This window comes from Schistocerca cancellata, chromosome 2 (genome assembly GCF_023864275.1).
Source record: "Schistocerca cancellata isolate TAMUIC-IGC-003103 chromosome 2, iqSchCanc2.1, whole genome shotgun sequence".
NCBI lineage: Eukaryota > Metazoa > Arthropoda > Insecta > Orthoptera > Acrididae > Schistocerca > Schistocerca cancellata.
In genome coordinates this window covers 181,079,778-181,095,232 of record NC_064627.1, presented here as the reverse complement: position 1 = coordinate 181,095,232, position 15,455 = coordinate 181,079,778, and the positions used below count along the sequence as shown (strand labels likewise).

Genomic DNA, 15,455 nt, shown 5'->3' with positions numbered 1-15,455 from the left:
GTAGATAGCTTTTTGAGGTGAAGTCTGGCATGTTGTTGCAACTTGAAGTTGGCTTGGCAGATGATACCATCGAAAGAAACAGGAGGAGCAGATAACTATATGATTTTGTAGAAGGAGAGGAGTGTGGTGGAGTGGAAATTGGCAGATGAGGCATGTAGGTCACAGATTAGCTGCATAAGTGCAAGAGATTGCTGTAGTTGAAACTGTGAAAGAGCCTGGTGTAGAACATTCAGAAACAGGGTCATTCAATGTTAGGTCTTTGGTAGAACAGATAAGTAGGTTTCAAGAAACAGAACTGGGACCTTAGTTTTGATTGTACAAATTCATGTTTTCGAAAAGAACGGATGTGTTATGTGATGGAAATCATCATTGCAGGAGAGGACAGTTTTGAGTGTTAGAAATGGTGGGAGTGGCAAAGAAGGAAAGCAGAGGGTGGAAAAAGATAGAAAAATGGAATACATAGCTTTTCTTCACCCTCCCAATGTCAGCAATATTCATGTCAGACCCTATGCTCCATCTGCACTCATCTCCTTATTCCATGGCTCATACCCCTGTGACCATCCCCGCTGCAGGACTTGCCCTATGCGCCCTCGGACCACCACCTATACCAGCCCTGTAAGTGTCAAACCCTATACCATCAAAGAGAGATCCACCTGTGAAATGACATGTCATATACCAGCTGTTATGTAAACATTGTTTGGCCTTTTACATTGGCATGACTTCCATCAAGTTATCAATCAGGATGAATGGGCATAGGCAGAGGGTATATACCAGCTTGTTGCAGAGCATGCTCTACAACAAGACAGCCATAACGTCAGTACCTGTCTCATCGCACAAGTCATCTGGATTCTTCCCCCAGACACCAATCTCTCAGAGCTCTGCTGGTGGAAACTAGCACTGCAACATGTCCATGGTTGTCACCACCCACCTGGCCTTAATTTATGTTAATTTCTTCTGTCTCAGCTTTTCTTCACAGTAACTACTCCTTTCCCCACTCCATTTCAGTTTTCTACACCTTTCATGTCCTGACCTGTCTATTTTTCGCCACCCGCCTCGCACCTCTGTTACATACAATGCACCTGGCTTTTCACTCTTATTAACTCATGCACTTTGTTTTAGCAGTAATCTCTGTCTTACATATTACCCTGTCTTCGACCTTTAAGCTCTCAGGTTTTCAAATCTTGTATGTTGCAGTCCCCAATAATCAGTCTTTCTTTCTCATCCCATCCGTTAAGTCTCCCCTGATGTGCGGTTCTGGGTGACCTTTCCAAAATCTACCGCTCTTCCTAAACCTCTCCAGTTCTTTTCCTTCATCCCTCTTCCTTCCCCTTCAACCCTTCTGCCAGAAGAAGGAGCCACTGGCTGCAAAAGCTTGCTTAAGTATAACCTTTTTTCTCGTGTGTGTTCTCCTGCTGTTACTTGGTGAGTAGATTTATTTTTATGTATCTAATTATATTACATTGTAAGAAGTTGATTATTTTCATTGTTAAATAAACCATATTCATACAATATCGTTTCATCCCGTTATGCCTCACTTTATGCATGTGGTGCAAAATTTCATTTGTGTTGTTGATTGATGTCTGTCCGAATGAAATATTGAGTTCGTCAAGAGCAGTTTACTGTTACCTCCTCCTTTCCCTTAATTCTGCTGCTTATGGTATGTGTACTGAGTTTTAATGGTACCTATCTTGTGCTGCATTCCAAACAAGCAAAACCTATGCCTGGAATTCCGAAAGTTCATTTTGAAATTAGTTGGGATGAAGTGTGCACAGTTTCTGCTCCCTCTTCGATTCTCCTTATTCACACTCTGAAAGGGTAAATAATATAATAGCTAGTAAAAGATTTCACAGTGTTTCCTTCATTTGCATGCTGCACCACTTTGTTGATTGCTGTGTGTGAGAAGTAAATGGCAATATAAACAAATCTTAATTAACTTATCGACAAATTTGCAAATACAAATTGGTTATATAGAGTCAGCTCCAGCTTAATTTTGTTATGTATTTATTGTGCATATATATTTGTCATGCATATACCCTTAATTGTTTAGTTTTGACTCAGTGTAATTCTAACTTTATATTTTCGGGGTAGTGTATCAGGCTCATTTATCATTATTTGGCATTTTTAGGAGTGTAATCCTTTCAAATAATTCCTTCTAAAAGTTTGGATTTGATTAGCATTGTGACATAAGAGATTATAAAATTGTAAATCCTAGTGTTATGGGGGCTTTTGTGCTGTAGTTGCAATACTAGACAATCCTCCTCAATCAGTATAATCATTCCGTGCAGTTTTAAAATACAATTGTCAAATGCCAGAGAAGATTCATGAGAGTTAAAGGGGCTCATCTGTCATGGCTCTTTAGTAATACAGTTTTGTTTACCTTTCTATGAGAATATGTAGAGTTGCTCTGTTGTAGGCAGCTATGGCCTTATCAGTGTTGCCACAGCCTTTGCTCATGTGGTTGAAAATGCAACTGTGTTGGCAGCTGTTGGGATCTTATTTTGCCAACAGGGCTATAATATTGCTTCTGAGCAGAAAGTTGATAGATCTGGTAATAAACTGCTGGCTCATCCACATTGATTCCCACCCCCCCCCCCCTCCCCCCGCACCACCACAAAAAAAAAAGTTGCGAAAGGTAATAAAAGTAATCACATTATGTTAGGGCCTGATGGCAGCTCAAATCATAAAGAAATGTGTTTCATAGAATCTGAAAACAATAGACTGAGGGAGAATTTACAATCATGATTGTTGAAACTGTGATCAATGGAAAAAAAACACAGGAAATGCTACTATTTTATCTCTTAGTACATAACATTTTAATTTCCTTGTTTGAAGTGTGTCATTTGGATTGATCATATTGTTTTTAATGCTTTGTGTAACATTCCTACAAAATTTTATTTTACGTTCTTTTGCAGTTTATTACGAATGATATTCTTTTGCAAAAGACAGCCTGTCCTTTGTGTGTGCAGACTAGAGCAGCAGCAATACAGAGTATTTGTGGCGCAATTTATCCTGCAATACTTGCTCCTGTGACAGGATTTATGGTGAGTTTTCATTTCAGGATTTGTTATTGTCATAAAATTAATATTATGTCCTATGATGTCTGCAACATTTACATTTGGTTGGACGCAATCATTAGTGCATATTCTGCTGAAATACAAACAATGGAAGGAGTAAAGATAACTATTCACTATATAATTGAAGCATTGAGCAGTCAGTGGGCATGTAAAAAAGACGGAAAATAATCATCATTTTTAGTGATTTTTGTATTATGGACAGTAGGCTGTGAACCACGGCATGTTTCTGTGCTTCATGTTACATCTGCTAATGCTGGAGATGTCATCAGAGGCTATAAAGACTGAGACAGCAGTTTCTAACTTAATGAACTCATCAATCTGGAGTGTTTATCCATGCAGCGGTCAGTTTGTGGCATCATCAGACAGATGCCTAAAATGGTGGACTCATTGTGATGTGTGTTATAGAGCTTGTATTGGGGAAGAGTTGGTGTTGTTTGCTTTATTTAACACTAAGGCCCACAGCTTGTCTAATTTCATTTCTACTTTTTTGTTAAAGTTGTTTTTGTGGTTTTGAATTCCTGTGGCCTCTCCATTCATCCAAGCATGACTGGATCCTCCCTGTTACTAGTGCATTTCAGCTTATGCCAATTTATTCATGTTTCCCAGATGACAATTACTCATATGTTCTGTAAGCTGGGTGTTAATGTTTCCTTTTGTACCTCCTGTGTACATATCACCGCATGTTCAAGGGATTTTATGTATATACTTCTGCTGCAGCAAGCTTAGGTCCTTTGCAATGGTCAAATATTTGTGCACCTTTCTTGTTTGTTTATGCACTGTCAGTACCATGTATTTTATTTTTCTGCTGATGCAATCTGTGATTGTTTTTACAAATAGAAGGAAAGCTTGCTATTAGGAAGAAACATTAGGTTCATAAAATCCCTTGGACCATAGCCCATTGTTGATGAAACAAAAATCAGTGACGGCACAAAGACCAGTCATGAAAGCCTGCATCATATAATCATCATTTGGTTTCTGAAATCTGGCAGCAGCCGTGTTTGCAGACTGAATTACAGGAATTGAGGTCCGCCTTTTATGCAAAAAACTGTTCTTCCTAAATCCGTTAATATGTTTCCAGCAACTTTGTTCCATCATCACTGGGTACATGATTCTGTAAAATGCTGACGTACTTTAAGTAATAATTATTCTAACAAGATTAATCCTAAAAATAGTTCATGCAGGAAACCCTCCAACCACAACCGCTGTTATCCGTAACCAATCCATTGACACACTAACAATCAAGCTTTGAGCTTGTGCTCCACAAATTGTACAGGACATCAACAATCAGAACTACACACAGGAGATAAACACAGTAAAAAGTAGCGGTAAGGAATGATTATTATGCTCACGATACAGTAGCGAAGCCATAAAATATGCAAACAGGAAATGAACATACTATATGCACACATCGCTCTGCACAACAACTCAAAAGAACCCAATCCAGACAGCTGCACATATGATACAACAGTCCAAGAATCCACATACACAAAATAATGGCTCTTACTCATATATAATGATAAAATAGTGTACAGAATTGTCAACATTGTAAAGAAACTGGGATTTCAATTTCAAATATGTTACAGAAGAGATGACTTTATAACAAAGAAACTAGGAATATAGGCAACATCCACACATGAATTCTATATATCAGTCATATACTAGCTTACATTTATAGGGTGTATACGACCCGGGGTATCCGGGAAAAACCCGGGAATTGTTTAGAATTCCGGGAATTTTTCATTGTTTTAGTTTTCAGTTAAATTTATGTGATTTTGACTGGTAAGAAACAATACTCTAACAAAGGATATTACTGTATCCCGCTACTGCAAAATAATACTTCAGCAACAAAACATGAACAGGAGAAAAAAGAAAGAAAATAAAATATAAGTTGCAAAGGAAATGCGCCATATAAAAAAACAAAACAGTGCTCATACAAGTGTCTGCCAACAGCAAAGTGTGTCAAAGGCTTTAGGAAGACTATGCAATGCTTTATAACAACAAATTGCCTCCGATGAGCGTGGCGTGACAACTGTTTGAATTAGATTCGTTTGAGCCATTACGGATGAGCTCTTGCGCATGCGCAGTTGAGTCGTGATTGAGTAGTACCTTCTACTGCTTCTCGTTACAGATGTGTGGCTGGGCGCCACTACTTAATATTGCCCCGGTTCGGAAATTTGTAAATCTGGGGCTGATGCACAGAGCACTCGAACTTGTAGTGGGGAGGTGGGTCATCTCCACGTGACCTGTGTTTATGTGTAGTGATTTTGTTCTTCGTTTATTGCTCTCACGTTAAATTATAACAAAACGGATTTTTGTGGCCGGGAGCTATCAAATGCATTAAAATACGTTCGCGCAATTACGGAAGGCTAAAATATGTTATTAGTTTTAGATTTTATTTCCACCTTTCTGACAGTCAAACATTAATCGCCTTACAGAACAATGAAGTTATATTGGCCGGTTTGCTAAAGAGCTTTCACTTTTATTAATCTTTTCTGTTGAGGCAGTCAATTTATTTGAAGCGAAGTGTTTACTTTCACACTATTGGCTAGTTTCAACTGTTCGCTCCATTTCAAGTGCACATATGGGATTATGCCATAATGAAGAACCAAACATTTTAAGCCAAATTGTGCATTTTAGTATGGTTCACGAAATTCCGATGCTCTTGAAGTATCCTCTGATGTCTTGTTTCTTTTATGACATAATGTAAGATCTTTTAATGTTTTACATGTAGGAACATATTGGCTTCCTGCGGCATCGTAGCTGCGCAAGCGTGGTGACGCTTGTTATCTGGCGCTCTCTTACAACTGCTGAAACGAACCTATTTCTAACAGGTCGTGGGAAAATATTGCGAATGGTGGTTTGAAAAGTTTTACATTCAGAGGAGATTTCCTTTTACGTAAGATGAGCTATGTGCGAGAATGTACGATGAATTTCTTAAATCACAAAGCATTTGACTCTCATTTAAAAATCAACTCTTTGAGGACGACCAAATTTCGAGCCCAGAAGATCAGACATTTACATCGTTATTAAAAAATTTACTGGCATATTTTTGTGATGTATCTTAAAGTGTAATAAGCGCATAAAAAGATCAACATTATATGTGGAAGCTTACCTTCTCTTCCAGCTTACTAATCTTCGAGACCAATATTATAGGTGAATTCTATGTATATTAAATTAAACCATTAACTTTTCTTACTTGTGTGTTCGCGCTACTTAAGAGTGATCTTGCTATTGGCTGACTACATCACGTGTCCTATGCTGTTATCAGCTGGCGAAATCACGTGACATGAGCTATAACTGGCTTACAAAAGCGTGTCGCAATCTCGATTTCAATGATTCGGAAAGTGACATGCAGTGTTTGGTGGAATTCGAAGTTATACCTTCATAATACGAAAATATGCAGCGTACATGTTGCTGCACGTCAAAGGTCTTTCAAAATGTGTTTTTTCCCCCCCTGAGTTACGTTTTCTAAAGTGTCGGGAAATTCTACTCCAGTATATAAAACCATTAACATTCAAAGGGTCAATGAGTTTTACAGTGCCGAATAAAAGTATACCGTCACTTAACAAAAGTGTATTTTCACCCGAGAGAAAGTGTATTTTTAACCGGGAAAAATCCGGGAATATTTTTTCCTTGTCCATGTACACACCCTGATTTAATTCCTGTCTGTCAGTGTAATTGGGGTAGAGATAACATAAATTTTAAAACAAGATATTGAGAACACCTCAAAAGCTTCCATAGCATGTTTACTGACCACTCAAGTGCCCACAGCCACCATCCAAATAAAATAGATACTGGTGTAAGAGTATTATGTTGTAACGGCGATCAGAACAGTCGCGGGATTGAAGTGATGGAAAACGCGGTGGGACCCACAGAGCGGCCCACGAACAACAACACAACGGAGAGGACGGACACGACCAACGAAGGACCTTACGACAACAACAAGAATGAGACAACAGTGTCAAGAAAACCTAACTAGACAACCACGTCCACTCGTAAACAAAACGTGAAAGTGGATACGCTGTCTAAGGCGAGGCGATATGTCCAGAGACGTACGCAATGTTAGACTGGCTGGCTGAACGAGAGGCAGGCGCTTAAGTACTCTATTAGGGACGCCGCTATTGGCCGATGCAACCATGTGTTCCACTGTGGCGCCCTCACGCTAAATGCGGGCCAGGTGGAGCACGCCGTTGCAGCTTACGGCGCAATGGTGCAGAGACCTATAGGGGTCTTCAACATCCATGACGTCTGGCGGGGATTCAAATTCCATGCCGCGTGGTACCAGATATTAAAAGCCAGCTCATCTTGTACTAAAAACTACAATAGAAGTGAGCTCCAGAAAAACTTCAAACAAATCACTAGTAAAGTATTTATTTAGATGTCTGATTTCAGTAAGACTATGTTATATGTTACCATCATTGTATAGATGTACTAAAACTATTCATGTCTGCTTTGATCATTATCGTAGGTAACAAAAAGAGACTATTTGTCTCAGGGAAACATTTATTTATACTTTACTAGTGATCATGGCTGTTAGGAGTTTTTCCAGAGTTCATTGTACTACAGATCACCCTACTCCGGCAATACCAGAAATATATAGGGTATTCAGAAATTTCCATTACATGCCTCTAGGAGTTGTACAGGGAAGTGCGTACTTAATATTTGAGTAGGAACCCATGTCCAGAAATTTTCCGTTTCCATTCTATGACAGGTTCAATTCAGGTGTTTACCTCATCCACTTCTGCTTGAGGAATTGAATTAGGCATGACGCTGTACAATTATTAGGTAACAATTCAAAAGGACACATAATGAAACATCAATTTGTTCGTATTAACACATAAACGTTGCATGTGTACATTATTCCAGAACAAAAAAGATCACAGCATATACTGTACATACAGAACAGTACTGATACATTATAACAACAGCTTGATGTAGTGACCACCAACATTGTATCTGTCCATGTTGTCCTCCTTTCTTTCTTTGTCCATTGCTTCCCTTCCTCTGTCTCTGCCCATTTCCCCATCCTCAGCCTCTGTCCTCCTCCTCCTCCTCCTCCTCCTCCTCCTATCTCTGCCTGCCTGCCTCCTTTCCCTCACTGTCTGTTCATCTTCTTTTCCTCCCTCCTCTCTCCATGTTATCAAACTCAGCCCAACATGAGGCTGGTATTTCTTATGCCAGATTGTAACTAATATGTGTGTCGAATATAACTGCAACTTTTTCCAGGTTTTTACCCGTGACCTTGTCCACACAGGCACAATTCTAATATATTTCACACATATACAACATATTTCAGCTGTATTTGTATACATATTTCACCGTATTTGTATACATATTTCACCCTTATTTGTATACATATCTCACCTATATGTCTAGCATATTTCACCTTGTAATTTCATTTTCTTGCTGCTCAGTGCTTATGACGTCATATCTACTGAACTATGCGCTGTATAGTGATATAATTTTTAGGTATATCCAGTGGAGTAAGTACATACTGACTGTGAAATGTGTCATGAATATAGTTAGTAGTAAAGAAGTAACAAATTAAAACATCATGCATGATGCAGTAGTTTCTCATGCATCTCGGTATCTGATATCATAACTCCTGAACTATGCATTGTACAATGATATATTTTTGTTATTACATTCAGTGGCAGATGCAGATACTGTCTGCGAAGGCCATTGCTCGTAGAGTTTGTAGCATTGAAGTAATAAATTTAAACATCTTACATGATGCATGGTTCTTCACCATTCTCAGTGTTTATGATGTCATGCCACCTGAACAAAGTGTTGTACAGTGATATAATGTTTCTGGTAAATTCAGTGGTATATGTGAATACTGTGTGTAAAATTTGTCATGAATACTGTAGTGAAGAAGTAATAAATTAAACTTCCATGCTTCATGTGACAGTTTTAGTGCATGAACAGCAAAAATGTAGTGAACAGTAGTCCTTTCATCATTTTGTGGGGCTTGTCAGTGAGAAAATGTTTTGTATGGTTTTGAAGTAACGGGTATTCCCACACCCTGGGCTACACTGATTTGTTTGCCCCTATCACACCTCTTTGATAGATTGGTGGTTTTTACCCACACAGTGATTCCTTCCAGACAGTAAGTGATATGTATACCAAGTTTATTTGAAATTGGTCCATTGGTTTAGGAGGAGATGTAGAACACACATACATAGATACATTTTTTTTAATTTGTGTGGATTTTTTCACCAGTTCTCCTGCATTGTTTGTTTGTGAGTTTCATGTTACTGTTTTTAGTGACCTATTTTATGTTGGTGGGTAGTTTTTCCTGTTTGATTTTAGAGCTCATTCTTGTGTTGGTCTGTTTTAACAATATTTGCCTATTGCCTGTAAGGACACGCATGCTTGAAAGTTTAGTGTGCTAAAATAATAAGCATAATCATTTACTTTGTGTCCTTTACATATTTAACAATTGTTTTAACTGTCGTGTTTGTGCTTTGTAATTATTGGAACTTTGTTAATGTTTAGAAGCAAATATTGCAGAGGGAAATGTAGAAAACTGTGAAAGCTCTAATTTTCAACATCAATACTGTAGTGACATTTCCAATTTATATGCCAACATTTCTTTGCTACAGAATAAAAAAATAATCTTGCCAGTGGTGGTCTGTAATGAATGCTTCATGTTTCAGCTTGCAATACGTTATTTTACGTATGATGTTCCAGCCATCAATAAAGAACCTATGTCTCTTCTCAATTTATGGAGAAAGTTGACTAAGCCAAAAGGGAATATTTTCTTTGCAATTGCTGTTTTCCAAGCAGCCGTTGGTTCTGCAATTACATACTTCGAAGCAAAATCTTTTTATACTATACAAAGTAAACTTATTGAAGAAGAAGAGCTAGGAGAAGAAGCTGCTAACCGTGGAATAACATAAAACTAAATTATACAATTTGTAGTGGTTGTTAATGTGTATTGCACAATAAATTTTTTATTTATGAAAATATTGTCATATATTTCTTTTTAGCATGGTATGCTGGAATCTTTCCTGCTCCCAGGTATAGTACAGTGTTCCCCTGAATATATATAATCAGTTTTAATTTTTTAGAGAGAGCTCTACAGGATGTTATCGAGCAAGGTGGCACAGTGATTAGCACACTGGACTCACATTCAGGAGGATGACAGTTCAGACCCACATCCATCATCCTGGTTTAGGTTTTCTGTTATTTCCCTAAATTGCTTCAGACAAATGCTGGGATGGTTCCTTTGAAATGGGAGAGCAGACTTCTTTCCCCATCCTTCCCTAATCCGATGGGACCAATGACCTCACTGTTTGGTCCCCGCCCCCAAATCAACCACCTGACCAGGATGTTAAAATTGGTCCTGTCATTCCAAGTTAAAATTTTTAAGGGTTGATGTCAGTCAAAAGGCACTGGTTTTGTTGCCACCCATAGCTAACGTCTAAATGTTTTTGTGCAGTTCAACTGTATGTTTGTTTAACTTGTAGGTCAAGGAACAGTAAAAGATTCTGCATAACTTTGAAATACCATTCATAATCACACATAGTTTACCTTTTTTTCCTTGCTCTTAGTGCTACAGTCTTTGATGGGCCTCAGCCTGCTCTAGGACATCATTCCGTTTGTCACTGTCAAATGCCTTTTCTCTCCATCCTCTGACACCAGTAATTTTTGGCCTTTCTTATATGTCCCATCTTGAAGATAGGTGTCCACCTTGAAGATAGACTTTAATTATCCTGAGAAAGTCTGTTAACAGAGTTTCAAGAACTGGTTTTAAATGATTACATGAGGAATATACTGCAACCCCCTACGTATCACCCATGTAGGGATCGTTGAGATAAGATTGGAATAATTACTGCACGCACAGCCACATTCAGTCAGTCATTCTTCCTGCACTCCATGCGTGAATGGTACAGGAAGAAACCCTTATAACTGTTACATGGGATGTACCCTCTGCCAAGCACCTCAAGATGATTTGCAGAGTATAGCTGTAGATGTCATCCACCGTCTTCCCCTGCTTCTTTATCCCACTGGGTTTTATTGGTTGTGCATGTTCCATTCCAGAAGTATGGGTGACCCATTTCAGGAGGTTTACTTGAATGATCTTTATGATTTCAAGTTCTTTATATAGTTCAAAATTATATTGCCTATGCCACACACTACCTTCATTAGTTGCCCCAAAGAATTCATGATACACCTTTTGTTTAACGCATCCTCTTAGCTCTTCACACTATTGTGTCGGTGTCCAGGTTTCTGAGCCATATGTTAATACTAGACTTTATATAGTAGACAATTTGTTCCCCTGGATAGATTTCTGAACTTAAGTTGTGGGGCCAGCCCATTATAACACTTATTAGTTAGGTGGATGTGCCACTTTATTTCCATACTAATATCATTCTGTGATGTTACCAATGTTCCCAGATAGGCAAATTCACAAACAGATTCTATTTGCTCTGTTCAATTTACAACACATTTATTTCTGTTCGTATTATTCGCTGCAGTTTTATAGATGTTCACTTCCAGTCCAATTTCTACTGCGGCTGCCACCAGTGTTGTATATGTTTCTTTAGCGCCAGTTCCTGTCTTGCAATAATATACACATCATCTGCACAGACCAGAACCTGCACCAGTCTATTGTATGTTGTGCCTGTTTGAACATTCCTTATTTCCTTATCTAGCACTATGTTAAAAAGAATACATGAGAGTGCATCCCCTTGCTTCAATCCGTAGTTAATTTCAAAATTTGTTGCTAAATTTCCGTGCATCCTTACTTTACATACTACTTTTCCCGAAGTCAAACCTACGCAGTGTATTGACCGTAGTGGTAAGCTGAGTTCATTCACAGCTTCAATAAGTTTCATTCTTTTTATGGTGTCATATGCTGCTTTAAAATCAACAGGTGTATGATGTGTTTCTGTATTGTATTCCTTTGGTTTTTGTCCAATATCTGCCTCAAGTGGATGTTTGCTCAAGAGTTTATTTGACAGATCTAAAGTCTGCCTACTTTTTCTGCAAGAGGTAGAAAGTAGGGAGGAGAATATATTAAGTGCAGTTTTCAGTAATGCAATTCCTGTATAGTTTGTACATTCCATGATATTCCCTTTCTTATGTGTAGTACATGTTACTCCCATATTTCAGTCATCTGGGATGACTTTCTGCATCCATATATCTAAAATCAGGGTATGTTAAAAAGAATACATGAGAGTGCATCCCCTTACCTCAGTCAGTAGTTAATTTCAAAACTTGGTAATGTAACTAGATGTTCTCCACCATACTTAGTAAGCTCATCTGGCAGGTTGTCATTTCCAGGTGACTTATTGTTGGTCAGCTTCTTAATTGCTAGATGAATCTCTTGCATCAATGGCATACAATTTTCCTGTCCTTACACCTGTTGGCTTTCAGTTAGTTTCTCTTCTGCTTCAGCTTCTCTGAGTACAGTAATTCCTTAAAACACTCTGCCCAGTGATGTAACACTCATTATTATGATGCTATTAGTTCACCATTTTTTTCATTTACATTGTGTTTTTTTTTATCCCTTTCTATGGTTATTGATCTGTCTGTAGAATTTTGTGCTTTCATTAACATTATTCAGTGATTCAGTATCCTGCAAATTGCCTTTCAGCAAAGCTTCTCTTCTTTTCTTTCAGAATCTACTTTTCTGCACGTCCTTTTTTCTCTCTACTTATCCACTAGCAGTATTGTTCTTCCGGCCTGCGTCTTTTTGTATGCTTCATTCTTTTTTCTTGGTGCTTCCTCACACTCTTCATCATACCATTAATTCCTTCCGGTCTATTGTTCCTCTGCAGCAGCCTATATTTCGTTTCTGATTTTATTCCACTGCTTATTTATGTTCTGATTTTAGTTCTGGAAGATACCTGGCAATCCATTTCACAAATTAATAACATGGTGTTCGGCTTTCTTTGGTTCCCTAAGTTCTGAGATGATATATCTTCCTGTAACTTTATGAGCTCAGTTAGTTGGTTGGTTTGTGGGAAGCAAGGACATTGATCCCATCGGATTAGGGGATGATGGGGAAGGAAACTGGCTGCGTCATTTCAAAGTCATCATCCCAGCATTTGCCTGAGGCAATGTAGGGAAATCACGGAAAACCTAAATCAAGATGGCCAGGTGCAGGTTTGAACCATCGTCCTCCAGAATGTGAGTCCAGTGTACTAACCATTGCCTCACCATGCTTGGTAACTTTATATGCCTTTCAAATTCTACCACTTATTTTTGCTATGAGTAGGTAATGATCTCAGTCCATATTAGCACCTCTGAAACTATGCAGTGCCGTAGATTAGATTAGATTAGATTTACTTTCATTCCAATTGATCCGTAGTGAGGAGGTCCTCCAGGATGTGGAACATGTCAGAAGAACAACAATACATGACAAATATTTACAACTAAAACAAATAAGCTAATGTACCATTCCACAGGTCCCAAGTGGAATGATCGTCATTTTTTAATGAACATTAAGAGTCATTTTACAAATACTAATGCACTGAATTAAAAATAAAAAAGTTTTTTATTTATTTATAAGGTTATAAACATGTAATACAACTACTGTAATACTTATTTACAATAAACACATTACTGCACTGAAATGGTGCAGAAGTTAGATTATACTTACACACACACAGACACACAAATTTTCAGTGAACACATTACTGCACTGAAATTGTGCAGAAGTTATGTTGTACTTATATACAAATCAGTTGGTTTTACTAAGAAATTCATCAATGGAGTAGAAGGAGTTGGCCACCAATAAATCCTTTAGGCTTCTCTTAAACTGAATTTCATTGGTTGTTAAGCTTTTTATGGCTGCTGGCAAGTTATTGAAAATGTGTGTTCCTGAATAATGCACACCTTTTTGTACAAGACTAAGTGACTTTAAATCCTTGTGAAGATTATTCTTATTTCTAGTATTGATTCCATGAATTGAGCTGTTGGTTTGAAAAAGTGATATATTTTTAATGACAAATTTCATTAAGGAATAAATATATTGGGAAGCTGTAGTTAGTATCCCTAGTTCCCTAAACAGGCTTCTGCAGGATGTTCTTGAGTTCACACCACATATAATTCTTACTGCACGTTTTTGTGCCTGGAAAACTTTAGCTTGGCTTGATGAATTACCCCAAAAAATAATCCCATATGACATTATGGAATGAAAGTAAGCATAGTATGCCAGCTTTTTCATTTTTATATCCCCTATGTCTGACAAAATTCGCATTGCAAACAGAGATTTGTTAAGACGCTTCAGCAGTTCTGTGGTGTGCTCCTCCCAGTTGAATTTATTATCAAGCTGTAATCCCAAGAATTTAACACTGTCCACTTCTTCTATCTTCTTGTCATCGTATGTTAGACATATACTCTTGGGACACCCCTTACAAGTTCTGAACTGCATGCAGTGTGTTTTTTCAAAGTTTAGTGACAAAGAATTGGCTAGGAACCAGTGATTAATGTCCACAAATATTTTATTGGCTGATCTTTCTAAGACTACGCTTGATTTGCTATTTATTGCAATGTTTGTATCATCGGCAAACAAAACAAATTTGGCATCTGGTAATGTTACTGATGAAAGGTCATTGATATACACAAGAAAAAGTAAGGGCCACAAAATGGAACCTTGTGGGACCCCACATGTAATTAGTTCCCAGTTGGATGATGCCTGATAGCTTGATACATCTCTCTTTCCTAATAACACCCTTTGTTTGCTGCCAGAGATATAAGATTTGAACCATTTTGCAGCACTTCCTGTTACGCTATAATATTCTAGTTTACTTAAAAGGATATTGTGGTTTACACAGTCAAATGCCTTTGACAGATCACAAAATATACCAGTTGCCTGCAATTTTTTGTCTAACGAATTAAGCACATTTTCACTGTAAGTGTAGATAGCCTTCTCAATATCAGAACCTTTTAGAAATCCAAACTGTGACTTTGACAGTATGTTATTTGAGATAAGATGGTTATAAAGACGACTGTACATTACTTTTTCGAAAATTTTTGAGAATGCTGGCAACAGTGAAATTGGACGGAAATTTGATGCTATTTCTTTATCTCCCTTCTTAAACAGTGGCTTAACTTCAGCATATTTCAGCCATTCAGGAAATATTCCACTGATAAACGACTGGTTACACAGATAGCTTAATATGTTACTTAGCTCAGAATCACATTCTTTAATTAACTTTGTTGATATTTCATCATACCCACTAGATGTTTTTGATTTTAAAGATTTTATGATGGACGTTATTTCTGTTGGGGTAGTGAGGGTCAAATTCATATTATGGAAGTTACTTGAAATGTCTGGTCTAAGGTATAGCAGCATCTACCGAACCTGACAACCCCATCTTTTCAGTAACAGTTATAAAATGTTTGTTAAAAAGTTCTGCAACACTA

The 15,455-nt window shown here is 37.8% G+C and overlaps 1 protein-coding gene across 3 annotated transcripts in view; it reads left to right on the top strand.

Moving 5' to 3' along the window:
- LOC126161502 (uncharacterized) overlaps positions 1 to 10,028 on the top strand; it is a 40,678-nt gene extending 30,650 nt beyond the window's left edge. Inside the window, exons 5-6 of one of the 3 annotated variants that reach the window (XM_049917400.1) lie at positions 2,913 to 3,041; positions 9,734 to 10,028. In XM_049917400.1, coding sequence (XP_049773357.1) covers positions 2,913 to 3,041; positions 9,734 to 9,976 — 372 coding nt within the window. In that variant the 3' untranslated portion in view covers positions 9,977 to 10,028. The remainder of the gene's footprint in view (positions 1 to 2,912; positions 3,042 to 9,733) is intronic. The other 2 variants (XM_049917402.1, XM_049917401.1) reach the window with 2 other exon arrangements.
- Positions 10,029 to 15,455: the final 5,427 nt, after the last annotated feature.